The 22,522-nt window shown below is 35.5% G+C and overlaps 1 protein-coding gene across 1 annotated transcript in view; it reads right to left on the minus strand.

Moving 5' to 3' along the window:
• Window positions 1-22,522, minus strand: part of ADGRV1 (adhesion G protein-coupled receptor V1) — a 263,198-nt gene that overhangs the window by 214,284 nt on the left and 26,392 nt on the right. Inside the window, exons 12-24 of the mRNA XM_018072867.2 lie at window positions 20,213-20,389; window positions 18,937-19,160; window positions 12,014-12,046; window positions 10,989-11,115; window positions 10,721-10,906; window positions 9,830-10,010; window positions 9,073-9,236; window positions 8,301-8,424; window positions 7,639-7,905; window positions 6,091-6,217; window positions 4,433-4,650; window positions 2,599-3,342; window positions 178-551 (exon numbers count right to left, since the gene is read on the minus strand). Coding sequence (XP_017928356.1) covers window positions 178-551; window positions 2,599-3,342; window positions 4,433-4,650; window positions 6,091-6,217; window positions 7,639-7,905; window positions 8,301-8,424; window positions 9,073-9,236; window positions 9,830-10,010; window positions 10,721-10,906; window positions 10,989-11,115; window positions 12,014-12,046; window positions 18,937-19,160; window positions 20,213-20,389 — 2,946 coding nt within the window. The remainder of the gene's footprint in view (window positions 1-177; window positions 552-2,598; window positions 3,343-4,432; window positions 4,651-6,090; window positions 6,218-7,638; window positions 7,906-8,300; window positions 8,425-9,072; window positions 9,237-9,829; window positions 10,011-10,720; window positions 10,907-10,988; window positions 11,116-12,013; window positions 12,047-18,936; window positions 19,161-20,212; window positions 20,390-22,522) is intronic.

The following is a 22,522-nucleotide window of genomic DNA, read 5'->3' on the forward strand; positions in this document are numbered from 1 at the left end:
AATGCCAGTGTGACTGAAGCTATATTAGCAGAACTTACACATTTTAAAATTCTGAAAAAACTTTGCTTAACTACAAAAACTAAGAATGTGAAATCAACCTGTGAAGGTCAGTTAGTATTGCCACTAGTTTTATTGTATCCAAAATTTCTCCTATAGTTTTCCTTATGAACTCTTTACCTCAGGAATACATGCTCCAGTGAAGCCAAATAAACCATTAGCATTATCACTTTTCTGTATTCTTAATCTTGCTGTTGTGTTTTCTTGTGAAATTCGAGCTCCACCACACACAGAAATGAGCTTTAGGATGAATAACTCCTCTCCTTCTTCCTCTTTGTCATCCTTTGCGGACACAATGAATGATTTATTGGTCTCTCCTTGCCGATACTCCAAATACCCAGAGACAGGGTGGACGTCACTCTTTGCAGGAGTTGCATGGAGTTCGTAGATCTCTGCTTGTGTCAACTTTCGCTCATAAAGCCTTACATCCTGCATTAACCCTGTGTACCTACTGCTGCCATTGATTCCTGCTCCAATTCTCACTATTCCTGGACCTGAGAAGGAAATTGTAATTTTCCTCATGTTATTATTCTTCAAAGTAATATATCTAATAAATGTAATTACTAAAAACCACAATGTTAAACTGCTTATTATCCCTGGATCAGAAATCATACTGAAATGCAAACCAGGAGGTTCCTCAAGCCTCATCTCAGTGTTAGGGGAAGATCACCACAGGAAAAATAATTCCATCCTAGACAGTTCAGGTTTTTCATCCTACTAGTTTTACCTGCACATTGTCACCATCCCTTATTTTAATGAATCTTGGAAACTTCTGTCTTTCCATTAGAGATTTCTAGGGCGCAGCTGCAACTCCTCTCACTTTTGTTTTGCCAGACACTTGCTTTGTCTATTTTGTGTCCATCTGCTAAGACAGTGAATGCATTCTGATGACCAGAGTATTAGCCCTTCTGGACATCATGGACTGGGAATAGGGGCTTCAGGAAAGTACACCAAATTCCAAATGCTTTTTACAACAGCACTAATATTTCTCTCCCTCCAAACAATTATCCTACTCAGCAAGTCAGTAGGTCACGGTTGCCTTTTTCACAAATATACTAATCTGGTAGGTCATAATCATTCCTATCATGCTACAATACAGATATTTCTTCAGCTGTTTTCTGATTTTGGAAGAAACTGTGCTTTTGAGTGGACTGACACCAAGTGTCACTGCTAGAGAAAAGCAACCACAGCCACTGTTAATGGTCCCAAGACACAAGGCAGAGGATGGTGAGAAAACCCAGGCTACTGCGCTCACCTCTGTGTAGTATGCAACATTAAATGGAGAGAGACTAAATCCTTACCTGACACTTGCAGTATCTCCAGACAGAGAACATGCCATCTCCACTAATACAGAAAATTTACAATGACTCAGACATCCCTCTAGCAACAAAAGCATTACTGCACCTCACACATCTTTGTTTTAGAAAACGAGGCAAAAAAATCCTTTCTGAGCTACAGTACTGCACATCTGACCGACACCATTAATTGTAGAGGCATTACTTTGTTACAGAGGTCAAATTTCTCAGACTTCAACCACTGGAAATTTACATGTAAAAATAAAATCCTACACTATAGACTTAATGAAGTGTCCTCTACATTACTATGTGTTTGTGCACATATAGTGCACAATATACGCATGTAGATGTATATGCATTTAACATAACTGTATGTTTTTTTAATTTTTCTTCTTTGATTACAGAAAGGGAGATTGTACTCAAAAATCTTATAATCATTCACTGCCTATCCCCACAAAAGAAAATATGTGAAACTGATGGTGAAAGAAAGAAAGGAAAAAGGATGGAGACTATTTCCAGGGGAAAAAAAAGAAAAAACACATGGAAGAAAGAGAAATTGCAAAAGAATGAGTAAATATAAATGAAAGACAAATGTATTCCCACCATATAATATCTGACTTTGTAAAGGAATTGTTCTCACATTCACTGCTATGCTAGTTCAGTGTAAAAGGCCATAATGGTTACCTGCGACTAAACTCTGTGACTATCCAGTTAGAGAAACTGAAGTACACATGTTCCTTGGAACACTATTAAACATACAGGCATAATTTTCATATACCATGTGAATATATACTTAACTAAATCTAAACTCTGGAAAATTCTATCGCTTACAAGATATTGGCTTAGCTGTAACAAAATACACAACTAGAAACAAAAACATTACTATATTTTGTTTCAGAAATAGAGAAGAAAGAAGTACTCTCTCAGCTACAGCACTGTAAATATTATGGAAAGTATTAATGGTAAGTACATATTACTATAGGTATACACAAAAAGCATACATATAGAAATATACTTATTATTACTTTCAAATTATTGCAATGCAAGCTCTGTTACAGTTCTGATGCTTTTTGGAAGCTTCCCAGCTCTTATTTCTATATGCTTTTTGAAAATCCTTAAAATTTTCTAACCATTCTTTTTAACCAACTAACGGGATATAATAATTTCAGGATCTTGCATACACCTTTCAAGGTGTTCGTTGCAGAAGTTTACATATGGAGAAAAATAATGCAAGCTATTGACTCACCATCAGCAATTGCTTCTCCTTTAAGGCTCTTAATTCCTCCCACAACTGGAATTCCATCCATATAAAATTCAATTATACTTTCATCCAGAGTAATCAGAAGGTGAATCCAAGTATTTTCATCCAGATATTTCAGTACTGCTGCTTTAGCTATGTAAGTCATATTGGATCCTAATGCTGTATAATGAAGCACTACAGAAATATGAGAATCATTTGTTTGGATTTTCACGCCATAATATAAGGTCCCATTACCGTCATCCTTTTCAACTATATAACCATCAGTACTGACGTTAGGAATTAACCATGCTGAAAATGTGAAATTAGTTACTGCAGTATTTCCATTGTATAGGTATTCCAGATCAATAACTCCAAATGCATCCTCTTTTCCACTGAAATACAAAGCATCTGTTCCGCTGTGATAGCGTCTCATGTGGGGCTGAGATTGTACTGAACTTGGAAACAATCCCAGCAACAAGAAGTCTACCATTGACGGTAGTCCAGCTTGAAACGTACCAGACATTATTTCCCAGCCTAAACGGACAACACCAAAAGTGCCTTGTTGTCTCCAGATGGTGAAGTCTGTAATATAGGAAAGATCATCTTCAGAAAGAACATCTTCTGCTATCTCTTTGTCCTGACTCTCTGGATCTATAACAAAGACTCCAAAAGGGTCATCATTGAATGGGATCATCACAGTTACAGCAAGGTTTGTTTCGGACAACTGCCCACCAGGACCAGAAGACCCACCTATATAACAGAAATTAAGAGTAAAAGTTAATGGTCTGAAAAATGTTACTAACTATTTAAACTTTTTTAAACAAAACAGATTTCTAAATAGACCTAAATCTTCTTTAAAAACCCTCTGACCTCTTAGAAATTGCTCTGATTTAATATTAACATCATTTAAGTGTACTGGTTTTAAAACATTATAGTGAACATTTTCATAGAAAACAAAGCTGTATATTATTTTTGAACTGCAAAATATAATTGTCTTTCAGCTAAAAAAGATGAGCTCCAGCTTTTCTGAATTAGTAATGAGATAGGTTGCTTTTGATTAATTTGAAACATACGGGGTCAAATTCATTTCTCATATTACTTCAATATTTACACAAATATGAAATGGCAACCTTTGGCCCATTGCCTCTGAAATAAGCAGAGATATCCTGCAAAATCTGTAACCAGTTGAGTATTAAAACTGTTGCCAAATCCTGCCATAAGTCATCTATCTACTTCTCCACCATAAGAATTCATGATTTGAAGATCATGATGTGAATGTAGAGCCTCCACGTACCAAGTGAGCAGTATTCTACCCAACTGAAGTAGGAAATCTTCTGTACACACATATAGATTTCGTTTACAGAAATGTCAACACATTTTCAGAGGTAGTCTGCAGAGAAGACCATAAATAATACCAAGGTGGAAGGAGTCCAGCAGATTTGGAACTCCGGTGGGCAGGAGACCTGTAGCAGTTGTAATTTAAGTGATATGAAGTGGTAATTATATGTATTTTACCACCTCTAGAAAAAAACAAACAAACCAACCAATCTCCATTATGCACAGCCTTTAAAATCTTTGTTTTGTCTTCAACTATACAAAGCTCTACATCTCTGAAATCACCAAAAGGCAACCTTTTTAAAGGTGGGATGACCAAAACTGTATTCATCAAAACTGTATTCATAAATTAAATGAAAAATAAAACCTAAAATCTTATGAGAAAAGTACAGGTCATCAAAACATGATTTTCAAGGCAAAGCTCTTCAGAGGGTTATTTTGTTTTGATCGATATCATAATTATTTTCTACAAGACAGGAAGAGAATGGTTATATGAAGAAAATACCTGAAACATTCACCAACTTTAAAATATAAAATTCATTGAATTCAGGAATTTTATCCGAAATAGCACGGAGTGTTATTGGCTTTGCTCCTTCACCATCCATGAAGCACACAGTCCCAAAAGTTTCATAGAACTCTTCTCCTGGCCTCAGTGTAGAGTCATTACGGAACAGCTGCCAGGTTACTGAGACATTGCCAAAGTGTCCTCTATGTCTCAAAATTCTGTTCAGAGATACAGAAAGAGTGAATGTTCTGGCAGGTATGCATCAGCATTCCCCATTGGCAAAGGAAAACACGACTATACTAATCCTTCTTACTGTGAAAAATACTATACAACATTCTAAACAGCCATGAACAACAAATAAAACCATGAATGGTAATCCAATGCTCTTCAAAGGCCTGCCATTTAACAGTATAATGCTACTCCCAGGTATACCACAGGTACCTTAGAAACAAAGTAATCAATGAAGGTGCATGCAAAGTAGTATTGTTAAGCAAAACGTAAGTTTATTTTGCACTTCCATTATGTAAATAATATAAATGAAGGTATAGTTCAGCAAATTAACATTAAAAATTGAGATACTTGGCCACTCTTAGACAGGAAAGAGAAACACCTACATTTAACGACAAACATTTCTTCCTTTAACAATCAAAGCTCCTTAATCTCTGTTTTATATTGGTATTTAATTTGGGTTACATACTACATCCTTCACAAATCTGTGATTATTCGACATTAAGAATGTAGTAAACAAAAATGAGCTTTTATTTGTTTGCACAGCTATCTGGTAACATAATTTCACCAATTTCCAAAAGGCATTACAAATAAAAACCTGAAGAACATAATTCTTTTATTAACAAAATGTGTTTACATTTACTGTGCTTCTGTTTGCACAGTAAAAAAGAAATTGTATAAAGAAATTATACAAAGCTGAAAAATTAATTTAGCAAAAGTAGTCTAGGCACAGCAACACAATTGTGTTTTTTCTGCTTCCAAAGGTTTCCTTATGTTGCCATTAACCAGGGCACTCTATTCTCAGCCGTGTAGCACTGTTGCAGTAATTCCATTTCCTCCCTTTATAGCTCAGTGCTGCCACAGCTGTTCTCACTGCTTGCAGTATACACTACTCTGGCCCTTTTGTTATGTACTACACAAAAGTCAAATCATATTGAGGGTATGGAAGAGACAGTTTCCTAATAAATACATTTTATCAAAAAGGACTAAAAAAGGTCCTGAAATGCTGGTAATCCACATTGTTGTATTTGGTCTATTAAATATATAGTTGTATTTAGGTCCATTTTGAAAAGATTTTTTTACTTCTCCACTGGTCCAGGAGAACCAATCACCAATATTTGGATCATCTATATCTTTCTGTATCTACACTCTCATGAGAATATAACAAAAATCCAATGTTGTAATCTTATTTATTTATAATTTAATATTAATTTCTGTACACATTTTAATATGCACTGTCTAGTTGATAATATAACAGTGGATATCTTCAATATGCTTACAAACAGTTCAATCCAAAATTTGGTAGAGCTTTTTTTAATATCTGTTACATTACTTTTTGTTTTCATTTTTATCAATGCAAATGTCTATGGGATTAAATCAAAGTACCATCCATAAAGTACTTCATCCATAAAATACATGAGTTTACTTACAAAAAAATGTTACTTTTTCCTTCTTCCACTGGCTTCTCTAAAGGTTCCAAGGAGAAAATTCCATTAGGATCATCATTTGCTTCAATAATAACTGTAGCCACTCCATCACTAAAGACAACAGTATCCCCTAAAAAGAGGGTGATTCATTTTATCAAAACTGGAATCAGAAATGGAGGTAACTCTAAAACTGAATATGTTTCCTTCTCAAACCAACAGCTTTCATGCAAACAAAGAAATGAGCAATGATAAAACAATAGCTGAAAACCAATATTCGAGATATTCAGTAACAGGCAAATCAGGGTAAAAATAAAAAATATGTAAGTAGCATTTCATGCAGAGAGCAAGAAAGTAGATTTGCAGAAAAAAATGTCAGTGACATGACCAGAAATTATGCAAATCTGAGCAGAAAGGATTGTATGAGAGTTAGTACTTCATGTTTGATCAATTAGTCAAGTCAGAAGAAAAAGATATGTATTCAGAGATCCTAGCTCTCCTTTAGACCTAGAACAGAAATATTGCAATTTAACTAAATACAAGGCAAGATCAATGTCTAAGAGGTTATTCATACCCATATCATAGCCTACTTGAAAGGAAAAAATGCAAGATATTTTTGAAGTAGAGCAAAGGTAGTAGGATTTCTGTGTGCATATTAGCATGGTAGAGACATTCTAACACCATTCTTACGTCCACTGAAGTACATTATGTTTCCATCCCCATCCTGTTTTTCACCCCTTTTAAGAGCACTAGACCAGCTTTTATTCCAAAGTAAACAATGTGTTTATGGTTTTAACTTCATATATCTCTATCTGTATTTTCTCTGAAGTACAATGGTCCAACACAATTTTCAAAAAGGATGTAACAATCAAGGCCAATATATGCAACAGATCATAGAAAGAAAATAATCTTTCTTTTTTTTTTTTTTTTTCAGGAATGCATATAGAAATATTCTGTATTCTACCCATTCTTGTAGGAATGTGCGTCAGGAGAAAAGCCATCACAAGTTCACAATAAGATGGTAAAAGGAAGTACCAGCCAACCCCGAACACAGTTAATAAAGTAGAAGCAGATCGCTGAAGAGAAAATTTAAGAAGAGAGAAGAATGGTTTTGTCCAATCATTTCCATAAAGTTGATGTTTTGTAGAGAGCTGAGTATTAGAATGAATTCTAGATGACCTCAGGAAACACATAAGCCACCTTACACTCAGGTAACTGATAAAAATTACTTATTCCTTATATTTAAACTTATATTTTCTTCCACGGGTCAAAACCCCATCTAATTTGGATCATTTACATTTGAAAAGAGATTTTAACTCCAGTTGGTTTAGCAGGACAGTTTTCAGCTGTTTAATTTAATTTTTGTTTCCAATTCAAGGTTCAAGATGAAAATCCAAACACTTTGTACAGTAATTTCATAGAAATGTTGAAGCAAACCTTATTAGTATAATGCGTGGCATTTATATATCGTTTTATGATAAGACCAAGGTGTAAAAAATACAGTGAAAAAAAAAAGAGAGAGTTACTAAACATACATTAAATCATTACTTTTACCTGTAGAATTCAAAAGGAAGATATAAAATGTTTCATCAGTTTCAGGGGTATCATCATCACTGATATACACAGATAAATTCTGCTCTCTTTCTCCGACATCAAACCAAATGACACTGTTCTTTCCACTGGGAACAAAGTCTCCCTCCTCAGCTGTTGCGTCTCCATTAACAGTCACATACTGAACAGCAACAGCAGCATCAGCAGATCCATTCCTTAGGACTGTAAAGTTTGCAACACTCCCTTCTGTAACGCTCACTGTCAGAGGCTCTGAAAAAACACAAGCAACAAACCTTCCTCAGTTCAAGCCTGAGCTTCTTGCCTCTGACCTATTTACCTAATCCTCGATGAGAGGATTCTTTGCCTCAGGGAAACATGAGGCATGTGTAGTAAGGGCACGGAAATACTCTCGCGGGTACAAGAGACTATTGCAGTGCTTAGCCACCTGACCAATCCAGCATCAAAAAAGAGAGTAATGAAATAAAATGAGGTTCTGAAGTAAAAAAAAAACAAAACAAAACAAAAGCAAATTCAACACGACATCAACAAAAAGTACATTTCATAATAGCTCCACTAGGATTAAGGTTTCTCAATTATCTGATCTGTCTATAAAATCTGTTTGGGCCAGTATATGAATTCAACATTTAAAAACAGTAACATCTAACCGGCAAAATAAATGGGATCATCATTCCTTGTAATACGTAAAAATGCACTGGTTATATTGCCCAGTCTTGCTCCATTAGTAGCATTGAATAATCTGATGATGAACACTTCCATCTCTTCAGGTACCTGAATGAGACAGTATTAAGAAATTAATTTCTTGCATACAAAACAATGAAGAAATTAAAATGAACAGCTGAGGGATTTAACAAACCAGAGATTCTTGTGTGTTGTTGTTTATTTATTGATCCTTAGGCATGTCAAGAGGGATGACAAATGACAGTTCAGTCACTCACACAGAAATCATCATCAGTCAAAAAGCCTTTACATAAATCCTCTCATCTTAAATGTTGTACCAGTGATCCAAAAGTTATCTTGTAGTTTCCTGCTTCTGATACACGTAACTTATTTCTACAGCTTTATTTATTTATTACTAATTACTCTCATTCTTTCTTATATTACTTCAAATATATCCACATTAAAAATAAATAAAATGGGATTCTTGCTATCAAAACAAGGGATTGATTTATTTATTGTTATATCTTAACTACACTTGACTACTGTCAGCTTTTAATTTTTTTTTGTTTATAGGTATGCACAGCATATTGAATTCTTTTATGATTTGCTTAAGTAAACTTAGTTTTACACCAGTAGTTTGATTCTTCCTACAAAAAATTATCAGGCTCTTAAAAAACAGAGCTTCCTTCTTAAATTGCAATATTTTAGCACTTCTCTTTTCCCCACACATTTACACAAAAACACTGTAAAAATGATTACCTCATCTGGTAATGAGTAAATGGTGATATTTTTTGAAAACTCCAGATTATCAAAGAAAATAGTCCCTTGTTCTGGATAGACGTCATTGGTACATACTGGGTCAACAATCCAGGACACACTAACATTGCCATAGTTTCCTTGGTTTCTTAGAACTCTGTAAGCAGCTAAAAATGCAAACATATACAGTCAATGTGTATCTTCAGAACAACACAAGTCAAAATCAAAAAGGTCAGCAAAGCTGAAGTAAAATGAAAAGGAAATAATGAGTAAATCCACTCCTTGTAAAACTAATAATATGTGAGAGCACTACACAAAAGGGCACACACCCTGTAATAGACAATTACAGCAGTTCAAACTTGGTCAAATTTGTAATTTGTTATTGTACCTGATACAATAGAGATATATAAACTGAAGTCACACATATGAAAACTTAGCTCTATTTTTCTCTCACACAGCACCCTATTTCTCATGCTTCCCAGGTAGAACTACTACCTCCAGGCTGCATCTTGCATGTATTTCAATATTCTGTCCCTCCTGTCTGGCATATTCTCTAGCTATATCTTTTACTGGATTAATCCCTATGGCTTTCCAGGCCCCTTCAGTCTCTACTGCTCACTCATCCTGCTGGCACTGTACCCCTTCAGAAACTTCTGAGTGGAGACTTGAGGCAGACGTTGTCCTACGAAGGTGAAATGGGGAAAAGAAGCCTTGCGGGGCAGATAGCAGATAAAGCAGTAACTCTAATAAAAAGAATTACCAGCGTAGATGATTTCTCCTTTACTTTCCTTTATTGTTACTGATAGTTCACCAGGTAGAAACTGAATGACACCATGTGGATCATCATTCTTCAAAATGGTTATATTGACCCTTGTGGCATTCCCCAGCTTGCCTGGCATTTCACTGTAGCCACTGAGTACTACAGCATATGCCTCATCCAGCTAGAAGAGGGAAACTCAGTCAGAATAAAAAGGCATATTCAGTATTCACATAAAAAAAAATGGGCAAACATCCACTGTCTGCAGCCAGGCAGAAAGAGAGACAAATTTCAACAAAAGGAAACCACACACAAGTTCTACGTGTAAATGGTTTTGTACATTGCCATCTATAACAGGGAAAACCATTGACACTAAACTAATTTTGAAGGAATGTATTAGCTTGTATTATTAATCTAATGGGACTTTGTACTTCATGAACTTCTTGGAAAAAAGCTCACAGGAAAAAAGCATCATGGAACACTAAAACAAGTATCGCATCTTTGTATCTATACAGCAAATATTAAGGTAGATTGGGGAGCACTGAGTGCAATTAGCAGCTATTTATCCAAAAAGAAACAAAAAGAAAGCAGTTGTTCATACAAAGCGCCATTAAACAATGGCACTATATACTACAGAATGTCATGAATGCTAAAAAATTACATGGATTCAAAGTGTAACAGTTTCAGTTTACCAAAAAAAAAAAATCCACCGAGGGCTACTAAAGCCAAAGACACATTCTCATTATCCAGGTATCCCTGTTTTGGAGGCTGGGAATACATTCCGTAGAAAAGCCATTGCATACTTGTTCTGCTCCTATATATTTTTCTATATTTTAATAAGTGACAAACTATTTGAAGAACACAGTTTGAAGAGGGGAAAATATTAATTATTACCTCTGGAATCCCATCCATCCTTGTCAAAAGAGTAATTCTGATCTCTCTTTCCCCAGGCTTAAATTCCAGAATTCCAGTGCTTCCATAAAACTCATTGTTGTCCCTTGGTTCTACAGCGTAGTGCAGAAACTGCCTGACAAGACTTCCTTTGCTGCGGACAATCTGCAGTTCAACAGAATCCCCTTCCTGTAAAAAAGAAAATCCAGCTTTTCACAAGCACTCTGCTTAGTTGCCCATAATGATTAGGAGAAGTTATTCAGATAAATACCTTTATGCTGTATGGACCTCTGGAAGATGGAGAAAATTCAAACACCCCTCCAGGATCATCATTTTCCAAAATAGTAATTTCACGGGTTGTAAACCCATATTTCAATATTTGATTTTCCACACTGACTCTGGGAAAGGAAGGCAAAAGAATTTTTTTGAGAGATGGTTCTCTTTGTTAAGTAAATACACATATGTGTAAAGGACATCAGAATCCTGATGAATTTTATGAATAAATTATGAATACAATTACCTGCAAAGTATATAATAAATTAGGAAAAACATGTCTGTTTGTTTCATTTATTTGCAAAAAAACCCAGCTTTGCTTCTGAAGTAACTTTGTTTCATTTCTCTAGAGATGTTAATTTTCAATAAGACCGTTTGAAGTTCATTACATTAAAAATGCCAGAAAAATTACTACTGAAGGATGCATCAAGACTGCACCTTCAAACTGATGCTTTTGATATGGCTTATTAAGTTTTGGTTTATGAATTTAGATTCCTGTGCATCTTCAATGTTTTCTAAAAGGAAACTTAAATGAACAAACAGGAAATATCTATTTAAAAGGGTAACGTGTCATGTTTATTGCATATTAAAAAAATGTCAGCAGACAGAGTAATTTGTGTTGACATAAACTAAAAGTAGGTAATTCAAAAAAAGACAATTTCTCATCTTTGACCACAGAAAATTTTCTATAGTTCCAGTCAGTTCAGGCACTTAGTTCAGGCAAATCATACTTCTGGTAGTTTAAAACAACTAATGCATTATTGCATCAGACACTGGAATATCAAACACTCAGCCATGCATTTATAACTTTCATCATTCACAAACCCTAAATAAAGAAACACCTTCGAGCCAGAACCCCATGCCATCAAATTAAACACCAAAGGGCAAGCAAGCATTGCCTGAAGAGATGCAGAAGACATGATTCCTGAGAGGAAAAAAATTATAGACAGATTCCATCCAAACCAATCACTTGAAAAACAAAGCATTGATTCACTGAAGACAAACCACAGTCACTGCACTTACCCAAAGTACACGACAAACCTTTCTGTCTCTACCCTGTCAACACAGTGGAAGAAAAGAATGAAAGAAAAAAAGAAAAGGGGTGGGGGAAGGAATAAAAGTGCCATTTGCTGGAATTTCAGTAGTGCTAATCTTATATAACAACACCACCACCACCACCACCATAAAGCTTTCTTTTTCCTTTCCAAACACATAATGTTCATTTTATGAAAACCCTCATTGCTTGGCATTTTCCTGTTGATAAATGCTATCAAGTGGGTAGTCCTCACTAAGGAGAAATGACCCTAGGACCAATTCAGCATGTCAAGGCCCATTCGTGGTAGACCCTACCCAGCCCTCCCCCCAGGAGCTCAATCACTGCCAAGCTCTTTGTCTCTTCACAGCTGCACCAGCAGCCCACATTTATAAATAGCTCTTCACTTAAAAAAATATAATCAACATGCCCCTATGATGTGTTATTTCATTAATCTGCCACAGTAATAAAAAAGCCAAGCACATTGGGAGTTATAACATGTACATATCAAAAACTATTTTGGCACAAAATCACATCAAACTTTATTTTTGATAATTTTTCAGTTGACCAGATTACCAGAGCAAAATTCTAATAACAAAAAAAAAAAAAAAAAAGAAATAGAAAATAAGTACATATAATGAAACTATCCCATAAAGTCATACTACCAAAGCATTTATAAAGTGCAATTCTGACTAAAAGAAAGAATTCAGATTCAGAATTCAAGAGACGTAAGAGTTCACTTAAAAGTCTGAGATAATGAAGCAAATATACTTGCAGATACATTCATTCAACTAGGAGATCTGAGTGAACAGAAATTTCTCAGTGATTACCAATGAGGCCACATTTTAAGTACTATATATTGAGACATCCTCCCTTCCTTCAGAAACATATGCAAAAGTTTTCCAAAACTATCATTAATACAATCAAAAGATCAAGGTGAAAATTCCAGAGCTAAAATTTATGCTAAATTTTCATTATATTGCCCTTAATGCTAAAATTTAATTATATTGCTAAACTGTTGGAAATATATTTCACAGGCAGAGATTACAAATGAATCATTATGTTAAGTGAGGTTTTGATATGTATGTAACTTAACTACTTAACTACTTAAGACATAATAATTCATCACAAAGTGAAGGGGCATGCCAGAAATACCATCTCTTTCAGCTTCATGAAGTCACACTGCATGAGTCCAAACAAAGCTCAGACAACAAAAGGCCTGTTAAGAGGAACTGAGGAGTAGTGCTGGAATATAGTACCGTGTTGTAAAGCACAACAGCAGCACCACAGAAATCCAAAGGGTAGCAGAAATGAAACAGTCTCAAGGTACCATGAGGTGGTACTTTTAGCATCTCCAGGTATTTTTCAAAAGGACTAAGAAGACTAGCAATCTTCTATTACCTTTTAATAGTCACAGTGTAAAGAAACTAGTCAGATTCAGCCTATCCACTGCTAAAGAAAAACATTATTTTGGAGTTTTCTCCAGCCAAGTTCCATTTTCAAAACTAGGTTAACTTGCTTGACTGACTGACTGATGGATCTGACCATGTTTGCCCTGCAGGACTGCCCAGGCTGCTACCACTGCTCTCATATAGTAAATGTTGGTTATTATTCAAAAACAGAAGAGGGAGTTGAGCACTGCAACAAGCTCTCCAGAGAAGTAGTCACAGCAACAAGTCTGCCTCAGTTCAAGAAGTGTTTGGACAATGCACTCAGTCACATGGTGTGATTCCTGAAGTGTCCAGTGCAGGGGCAGAAATTGGACTCGATGATCCTGATGGGTTCCTTCCAATTCAGCTTATTGTATGATTCTGTGATAAAACAGCCTGTGCAAAAATGGTATAGAAGCACCTACACTCAGGCTTCCCACTCTGAACTGTCATTACATGAGCAATTAACAGTGTACACAACAGGATCCCCCATGTCTACACTCTAAGATACACACATAAATTCTTGTAACATCCCTGGACCAGGACCCACTAGGTGACTTCCTGGTTTGACCTTGGATTTGTCTCCTTGCTGTGGATGTGCCTGGCAATCACTGATCTGTGCCTGACTCCTGTGGCCATCATCCAAACCTCGCATGTGTTTCTGGCTTAACCTGTCCCACCACCATGGCCTTGCTTCATGCCCTGGGCTCCAGGCTGCCTCCATTTCCCATATGACAAATCTCATGTGAAATGGCTAGTCATCAGGGAAGTTCTTTATTTAAAAAATCTTAATTATTATTTAGCAAGAACTATAGAATAATTGGGACAACTAAGAGAAGCTTCAAAATGTTTCTGCACTTTTAAAAATGCATAGTACCATAAAATAGAGAAAGATTTTTGACTATGTTTAAAATAATATGGCAATTATGAACTAAAGACCACTGCAAATAAAACCATAATTTTAAGAGATGTGGTCGAATTTCATAGCTGCGGACCAAGAAATTGAATCCTGAAGAAAGTGAATATTTTGAAAAGCCCCTGAGAAACTGAATTGCAATGTGTATCTGTATTATTGTTACTTTAAAAACACACTTCTCTAAAATACTTCCTCTTCTATCAGGTATCTCAGAAAAAGGTGCATTCAGACTGCCTGTGGAATGGTACTCAATTTGCTTCCTAGTTTTGTGTTCACCCCTTCTTCAATTTTTTCAAGATTATCTACTGACTTAATTAGTGACAGGACCTAATTTTTAAGAGTAGTATTAAAGTAGTATTTGCCCCATTATAAATTCCACAACGTTTCTTATCAGAGGGAATACATTCTCTCAGAGATAATCCACAATTTATTTGATTTTGGAGGCTATCTTAATTTTTGTTATTTACGGTAGAAGACATATGGTTTTATTACTTTGAAAAGTAATAAAATCTAGCAGTAGGTGTTCAGTAACGGTCATTTAAACATTCTACAACCAGTTTCAAATAACTTTTCCCCCATTTCAACAAGATCTAATCAAACTTTGGGGAAAAAGCCAACATTTTACACTGAAAGACTTAATTCTTGTACCATCACATGTATTTCTTCATGGAAAAATTACTTAGGAAAGACAGATATAGTTCTGAAACAGGCGCTAACCAAAGGAAATCCTCAAGTAAGAAAAATATCCCAACTCCATTAAACACTATTTTAGTGTTTCTGTACATATAAACAACATAAAAGTATTATATACAAGCCCTGAATTAAGGCCCATAGACAGTATGCCATGCTTTAAATGGGCCTTCCATGATTTGCTAATTTTTTGTCATGAAGTAACCTCTTAAACACAAAAACAACTACACAATTAAATGGTCAAACCTATTTTTGTTCACAATTTTTAAAAAATCTATTTTGTAAATTCACTCAAGACATAATTTCAATCTATGGAAATTTTTATGCAGAATCACAGGACCACAGAATCAATTAGGTTAGACAAGACCTCTGAGATCAAGTCCAACCTATGACTGAACACCACCTTGTCAACTAGATTATGGCACTAAGTGCCACATCCAGTCTTTTCTTAAACAGCTTCAAGGATGGTGACTCCACCACCACCCATGTCTAATCACCTCCTTCTGTGAAGGTGATCCCATCTGGTCCCACAGACTTGTGAGTATCTAAGTGTCACTACCTCCTCCTGGATTTCAGGGGGTCTATTCTGCTCCCCATCCCTGTCTACCAGCTCAGGGGGCCAGCTGTCCTGAGCATAACAGGTCTTACTGTTGAAGACTGAGGCAAAGAAGGTGTTAAGTACCTTCGCCTGCATCACACCACAGAAATCACTGTAACTGCAATGATCTCCATGCTATATTGCTTCAATTTGGTTTCATTACACATATATATATATGTGTGTATGTGTGTGTGTGTATGTATATGTATATATATAAAAATGAGATACATATATATGTACACAGATCTCTTCTGGCATCTTAATTTATATGAGCTATGACTCAAAAAGATTCTGAGCATAAAGACTATTTAAACACTCAACTTTTCCTGGATTATTATTTTCACAAATCAAAATAAAGTCATCAATGTACTGCTGTTCCCAGACTCTAAAGTCCACAAGTGCTCACTCTCAGCATCATTAACTTAAGAGCACAAAAACAACCTGCATGCCCCGAGGGTCCTGGTCCTTCAACTGGACCAACTGCCAAATTTATAGCTGTGTATCTGCACTAGGGGGATGACAACTGCCAAGAGCAGAATGTCTTGTGTAGAAGGAAGAAACAATAACCTCATTTTTAAAATACTTATTTATATTTGTGCTTACTGGGCAAAATGAGTAGCCCTAGTATGTATATATGCTTTCATAAAGCATACACCACATTTTCATGGCCTGTTCCACCTACATTCAACAAGAAGGCCAATACAGATTTCACTACAGACATCTGAGTGTATTTATGCCTAGTCTCAATTCAGGCCTACTTAAGTATCAGCAGGTATTCAAACTGAATAATTCAAACTGCTCCTAAGGAAAGAAAATATGAAGAAGCTTCAGCAGGTACAGGATTGTCTTGCTTCTTTATTATTTTTCTGTCCTCTTTGAAAGTATATTCTTCAGGATATACATTGGCCTCCATTTTGTGGACAGCATTCAGATTTATTTTTAATATCCATGGCCTACAGATGGTGGCCATAGAGCAAGGAAAGAAAATACTATTTTTAATGGCTTGGAAAGTTTCTTCTATACTTATGGATACAATCAAAGCTCATTTAAAATGTAAACTGCCTTAACAACACCGCTGAGTTGTAAATAATACATCCCTGTTAGAACTAATTATTATTTTGTCCATGCTATTACTAAGTGCAATAAATAGGATGTTAATGAATGTATTTCTATGTCTATACTTTCATTAAAGTCCTTACATGCTCTGTTTTTCTACTGACTTATGCTACAATTTATCAAACAGTGCAAGCACATCCATAGCACAGTGCATCTTTGTTTCCATGCTAATTCATTACCGCTGTGAGGAGGTGGCTGCCAGCCTTGGAAACTGAAATCTTCTGTTCACCCAGAAAATACAAACTATGTAGAAAGCAATACCACAAGCCTACACACACCACCCTGCCAATCTCCTTCACCCCTGGTTTGAAGAGTCATCTCCAGTACTGAAAGGACGATCTTTGCAGTCAATCCATTCTTGGCTTCTGCTCATGTTCAGGTTGCCAATTTTCACTCATAGCCTTGAGGAACACTATCCATGTCTAGAGAGAAGTTTAAATTTTATGTCCTCCTTATTTACTTCTTTTTTCTTCCCAGACCACCTGCTCCTTACTTCACTCTCAGACCTTGCCAAGTATGGGAAAGCTGCTTACTGCTGGCATACTTTTTTTCAGCTGCTTCATGATCAGAAGAACCTGCTACTCCTGTCGTACACAGCAAAAGCAGAACAGTGGTTGCATTTGTTCATCTGCCAGCTCAATCCTCTTTGTAGACATAATTTTCAGGGCACGAGGTTACTACTCGGAGTAAGTGGCAGAAAGCTGTACTTACATATACTCTAGAGGTGTCCAACCTTAAAAAGTTAAATCTTTTATACTCTCCAGTTCCTCTATATACTTACCGGTTTCCTATCCTTCCACTTCAATTTTTTGGACACTTTACGCAGCTTCTTCACAACAATAATCATTATTTCTAATCTTCGTTTTCTGCTTTGTGCCAGAAACTCTTAATAAATTCTTTCAGACAAACCAGTTTTGTCCACAGAAAGGAAATCAGAAAACTGCTTGTAAAAGTCTCCATTTGGTTTTGTCTTGAACCAGGACCATCTTTTTGGCACAGTAGCCAAAGCAGAATTAAATAATTCATTCTGCACTAGATGTATCCACCAGCCAGCTTCTACAGAAGCAGGCCAATCCTGAAATGACCAGAATCTTTCCTGTGTGACAGAATGATGCTCAAAAAACAGGATCAGCAACAGCTTGAGGAGTATGTAACCTACATGAGTATCTGGTATTAAAGTTCCCAAGAGCTAGTCTGAACTTCCTAAATAGGAAAAGTATACTTCTGCATATGGACTGTGTAAGTAGTAGATGTTCATTGTGAACATTGCAGCTGGCAGATCTCTATTAGCATGTTTCCAGGAAAAAAAAACAAATAGGGAAAATATACCTTAGATTATTAGGAGGTATTAGAAGAAGTGGCGGTATTTCTAAACTATATATACAACTGAGTTGTTGGAAGCAGGACTGAAGAAATAGCCAAGATTCTTCTGTTAGTAAATCAAAGAGGGAATACACTCCTGAATATGAAATAATTCAAGTACTCTGAGTAGTGTTTACAGGCAGATAACAAAAACCCACGAGGTCTCTTACAGCCTCAATTATCCTGCAGTCCTCATCTCACACAGAAGGGAGACTACAACACTGTGCTTCAAAAACACCACTGCTGCTCTGTAGCTGAGGCATATGATAATGGTCATACTGGCCTATTTTGGAAGCCAGCATTTGTGATGGAAGTATCTAATTATCAAGAGCAAGCAATACTGAACACACAGATAAAACAAACAAAAAAAGCTGACCTAATTCTGCATTAACATCCGGGCTATAAACCTTTTTCTGACAGAAACACAGTTATCTATTGCTTTCTAATATTCATTATAGTTTTTCCCAATATCTCACTAAACATTACTTTTCTGAAAATATAAGTGTTACAACCAAGAGCTATAACTAAAACCAAAGATAAATGAACTTTTTTAATAGCATACATTATTTTAATCAAAATATAAAGAACATTAAGTCTTTAGATAATAAGCAAAACGCAGTTTCTTACACTTATCACCACTCAAGAAGAATCCACATATAGTCTGAATTAAGAGCCCAATATTCCTTCAGGCACTTATCAACACAATACAAGCAATACCTCATAATTAATACTGTGCCAATTTGTTATATATAAATTGAGTATCACAACTGATACATATGAATAAAGATTAGGGTACGATACCTGTCCAGAGTTAATAATACAGTTTCATTCATTTCAGGTATATCATCAGCTTTAATAGTAATGTTGATTGTAGTATCACTTTGTCCAGATAGGAAAACAACGGAGCCATTAAGAGGACTTATATCATCATGTGTTACTGTCTTGTGATTAGGACCAGAGGGTTTCAAACTCCAAAACACTGTTGCTTGACCATCAGTCCCATCTCGATGCAGTGCAATGGAAACCTAGAAAACATGCGACTCTTCTGTGACTTGCAAAAACAGATGCAAAACTGATCAACCCCTTGCAAATTAATATTTGAATAAGAGCCTCAAAATGTTCACCTTGAGTTTTTTACTTATACGTATGTACATGGAATCAAAGATGGTATATCAACATAAATATATACTGAATCTTATCCTTTTAATCATTTATTCATTATATACTTAGACATGTATATATTTATACACATTTAGTGGAGGTGACTGACTATTAACATGATAGATCACTTAGCACCTATAAAAACAAAAAGCCTTGTGTGACTGATTTACTCAATGCCCATCTCATCAAGACACAACCTCAGTTTAAATGTAAGCACCATAATTTTACTCTGGCTGTTATAGTACAGCTCCAACTTGTACTCTGCTTAAGGAAATGAGCAGTTTTATTTTGAGAATAACAAAAAAGTTATCTGATTCAGGATTTGAGGGAAGATTTCAGTGAAGACAACTAGGGAAAAAAAGGAAAAATGTAAGAAAAGATGTTTTATAAAGGTTTCTCTGGCTGGGACTAAAGCACTCAGATGCATGGCACTACATTTGAAAACGCTTTCTCAGAAAGAAAACAGCATATTTATTGGAAAACAGACCCAGCGAGCCAAATTATATATTCACATATAAACCACCTTTAGGATACAAAGACACTTCCATGAAATTTGTGAGTGATATCAGTCCTACTTTACATGACTGTCCCTAGAGTTGGTGAGAGAAATTAAACTGTCTGCAGCACCTTTTGCTCTATGTGAGCATCAAGACCTAATCGGTTCTAGATCCTTAAAGAGAAAGCAAAGATCAACCTCACTTTTCTGATGACTAACACATTATTTCAGACCTTTATTCTATCAGCAATATTTTTACCTTTTTGTTTTTTTAAAGCAGGGGAATGTTTAGGGTAAGACAGAACTTAGAGGAAGGATTTTGATCACATTACCTTTCAAATGTTACAATGAATATAGAAAACTTTGCTTTCTCTAAATAAATTTTCCATACTAAGGGACAACATAACAATGATTACTTACCACTGTAGCAGGGGAATCTTCTGGCTCAGACAGTATAATTGGAAGATTGCTAATAAAGCCTATTTCTCCATTTGCAATATCTGGAGTAATCCTCAGAGAAATATTTTGAATTTCGCCTAATCGAGGACTCATGGGTGAGATTAGAGGAATTCTATTCACCAGCTCAACTTTTTCCAGCTGTGGGAAAAAGTATGAAAAACTTGAGAAATAAGAAGCCTTAGTACAAAGTCAGAACTATTCTGACATTTTGGAATAAATTTCAGTTGCAAGGAACAAAACATCTCCAGAATAAATTTTTCTTATTGGCAACATTGTCACAAAATGTGTAAGTAGATGTGCAAGAAATGAAGTGGATGATATTCAGCTTTTTCAGCAGAATGGTATATGTCTCAGACAAATTACATCTATGTACACAACTAAATGTATGCAGAGGGATAATGAACTTTCTAGTTTGGGCAATTTATTACTAGGCCTATGAATTAATCTGACAAGTGCCCAAACAGTTGTTCTAACTTCAATTTTTTGCCACACATTGATAAGTATTTGCTGAAGTTACTGACACCATAATAACTTATAGCCTCTGAGGAAGCCAAAGAATGATTCAATCTTTCCTCTTTCATACAACTTTAAGAACTTCTCTATTTACAATAACTGATAGGCTAAAATTACATTCAGAATTGAAAATCAGTACAGAATTTCAAAACCATATCCTCCTCTTGTGCTACTGTATTTTTTTATGATTTATTTATACTAAGAAGAAATAGAAAAACGTTTATTCTTTCTTTGAATTGAAAATACCATTCACCAAGCCCATCAGCAGCACTGACATGGCAAGGAAAGCAGAATCTTCCTTTTTTAGTATTTCTTTCAAATATAATTTACACCAACAGGAGATTCTGTCTATATGCATCATAACAATAAATGTTTCCACAGCTGATTTGTAAACATTTAACTGGTGCACGAACCACCAATGACAACCAACTTTTAACTCCCACTAGTATGCTTTTGTCTAGAGTTATCAGATGCTATTATATAGGTTTTAGTGAGGGAAGTGTCCTTATTTAAATCCGTACAGGGATCATGAATCACCAATTCAACTCATGAGTTTTAAAGCCTTTTGATTCTTAAAACTTGGGCTGTATCATACTTTGTACTACTGTTGCTTAAGTAACAGTCAACAATATTTATGCACAGTTTATTTGATGATAGATGGAAACTGTGTTATAAATACTGTATTCAGCAACTGATTCTCAACCATACAAGTCAGTTATTGGGAGTCTGAGGAACAGAGGGTGAGACTGTTTGTTTCGCTTGTTTTCGAAGCTTTCTTAGATCAGTAGGCCCTGACTGCACAATTAACAGCACGCAGATGGACCACTGTTAGCTCAGAAAAGTTTCTGAAACACTATAGAGCTGAAAGAATTCCTTTTGTTGAGTGTTTCTGATTTTGGACACTAACTTAGAGATTAAAGTAATAATTAATTAAGTATCAAGATTTTTTAAAACTCAGTGTTTCCTCTTAAAGCAAATCAGCTCATGAGGAAAGCAGAATGGATTGTGAATTGAATAATGCCAAGTAGTTTATTAAATTAATCTTTCTGTCCATACCAGAAGCAGTATGCATGTCAAACAACAATAGGTTATTTAATTGAAGATGTCACTGAAGAATGTTAATCTCACTTTTGCATTTCCTCTATCCATTCTCTAGCTGTGTTGAAGCTTCATTTCTTTCTCTGCCCCTCCTCCCCTGATTCCTGAGCTGATACTTTATTGGACTTAGTACAGACTCTGTAGTTTTCTCATTCTAAAAAGATTCGCTCAGATTATCATTTATTCACAATGTAGAATGATTGTCATAGTGATAAATAAGGGTATTTTAGTTCCTTCTCTAAATGAATTATTTGTGCTGAAAGTTGCCTCTGATGTTGTTTATTCAAATAAAGAGATTTTTATGGTTCATGGAGAAAGTATAGAACATCCGCCTCCCATTTCCCTGGAATCTGCAGTTCAAAAAGCCAGGCCAAGTGCCTACATTCTGAAATACCTGTCACGTGTATGTCTTGTCCATAGTCCACATTGAAATGCTATTTCTAATCTATCATCTAAAAAGGTCTTGGAATTAGATATTTCAGTTCTTCTACAGATCTTTCAGATCTCATGCAGATGGTAAAATACACAAAATTATTCTAATATTTCAGAACACAATTCCCTAACTGTGAATGTAAAAACAGTGTGTGTTAGTAAAACAGTAATATAATTCTGACAATATTTTTTTTCCTCTTTTTTTTTTTTTTTTTGTTTAAGAGAAGA

This window comes from Manacus vitellinus, unplaced genomic scaffold, assembly GCF_001715985.3.
Source record: "Manacus vitellinus isolate BGI_N305 unplaced genomic scaffold, ASM171598v3 scaffold_23_pilon, whole genome shotgun sequence".
NCBI lineage: Eukaryota > Metazoa > Chordata > Aves > Passeriformes > Pipridae > Manacus > Manacus vitellinus.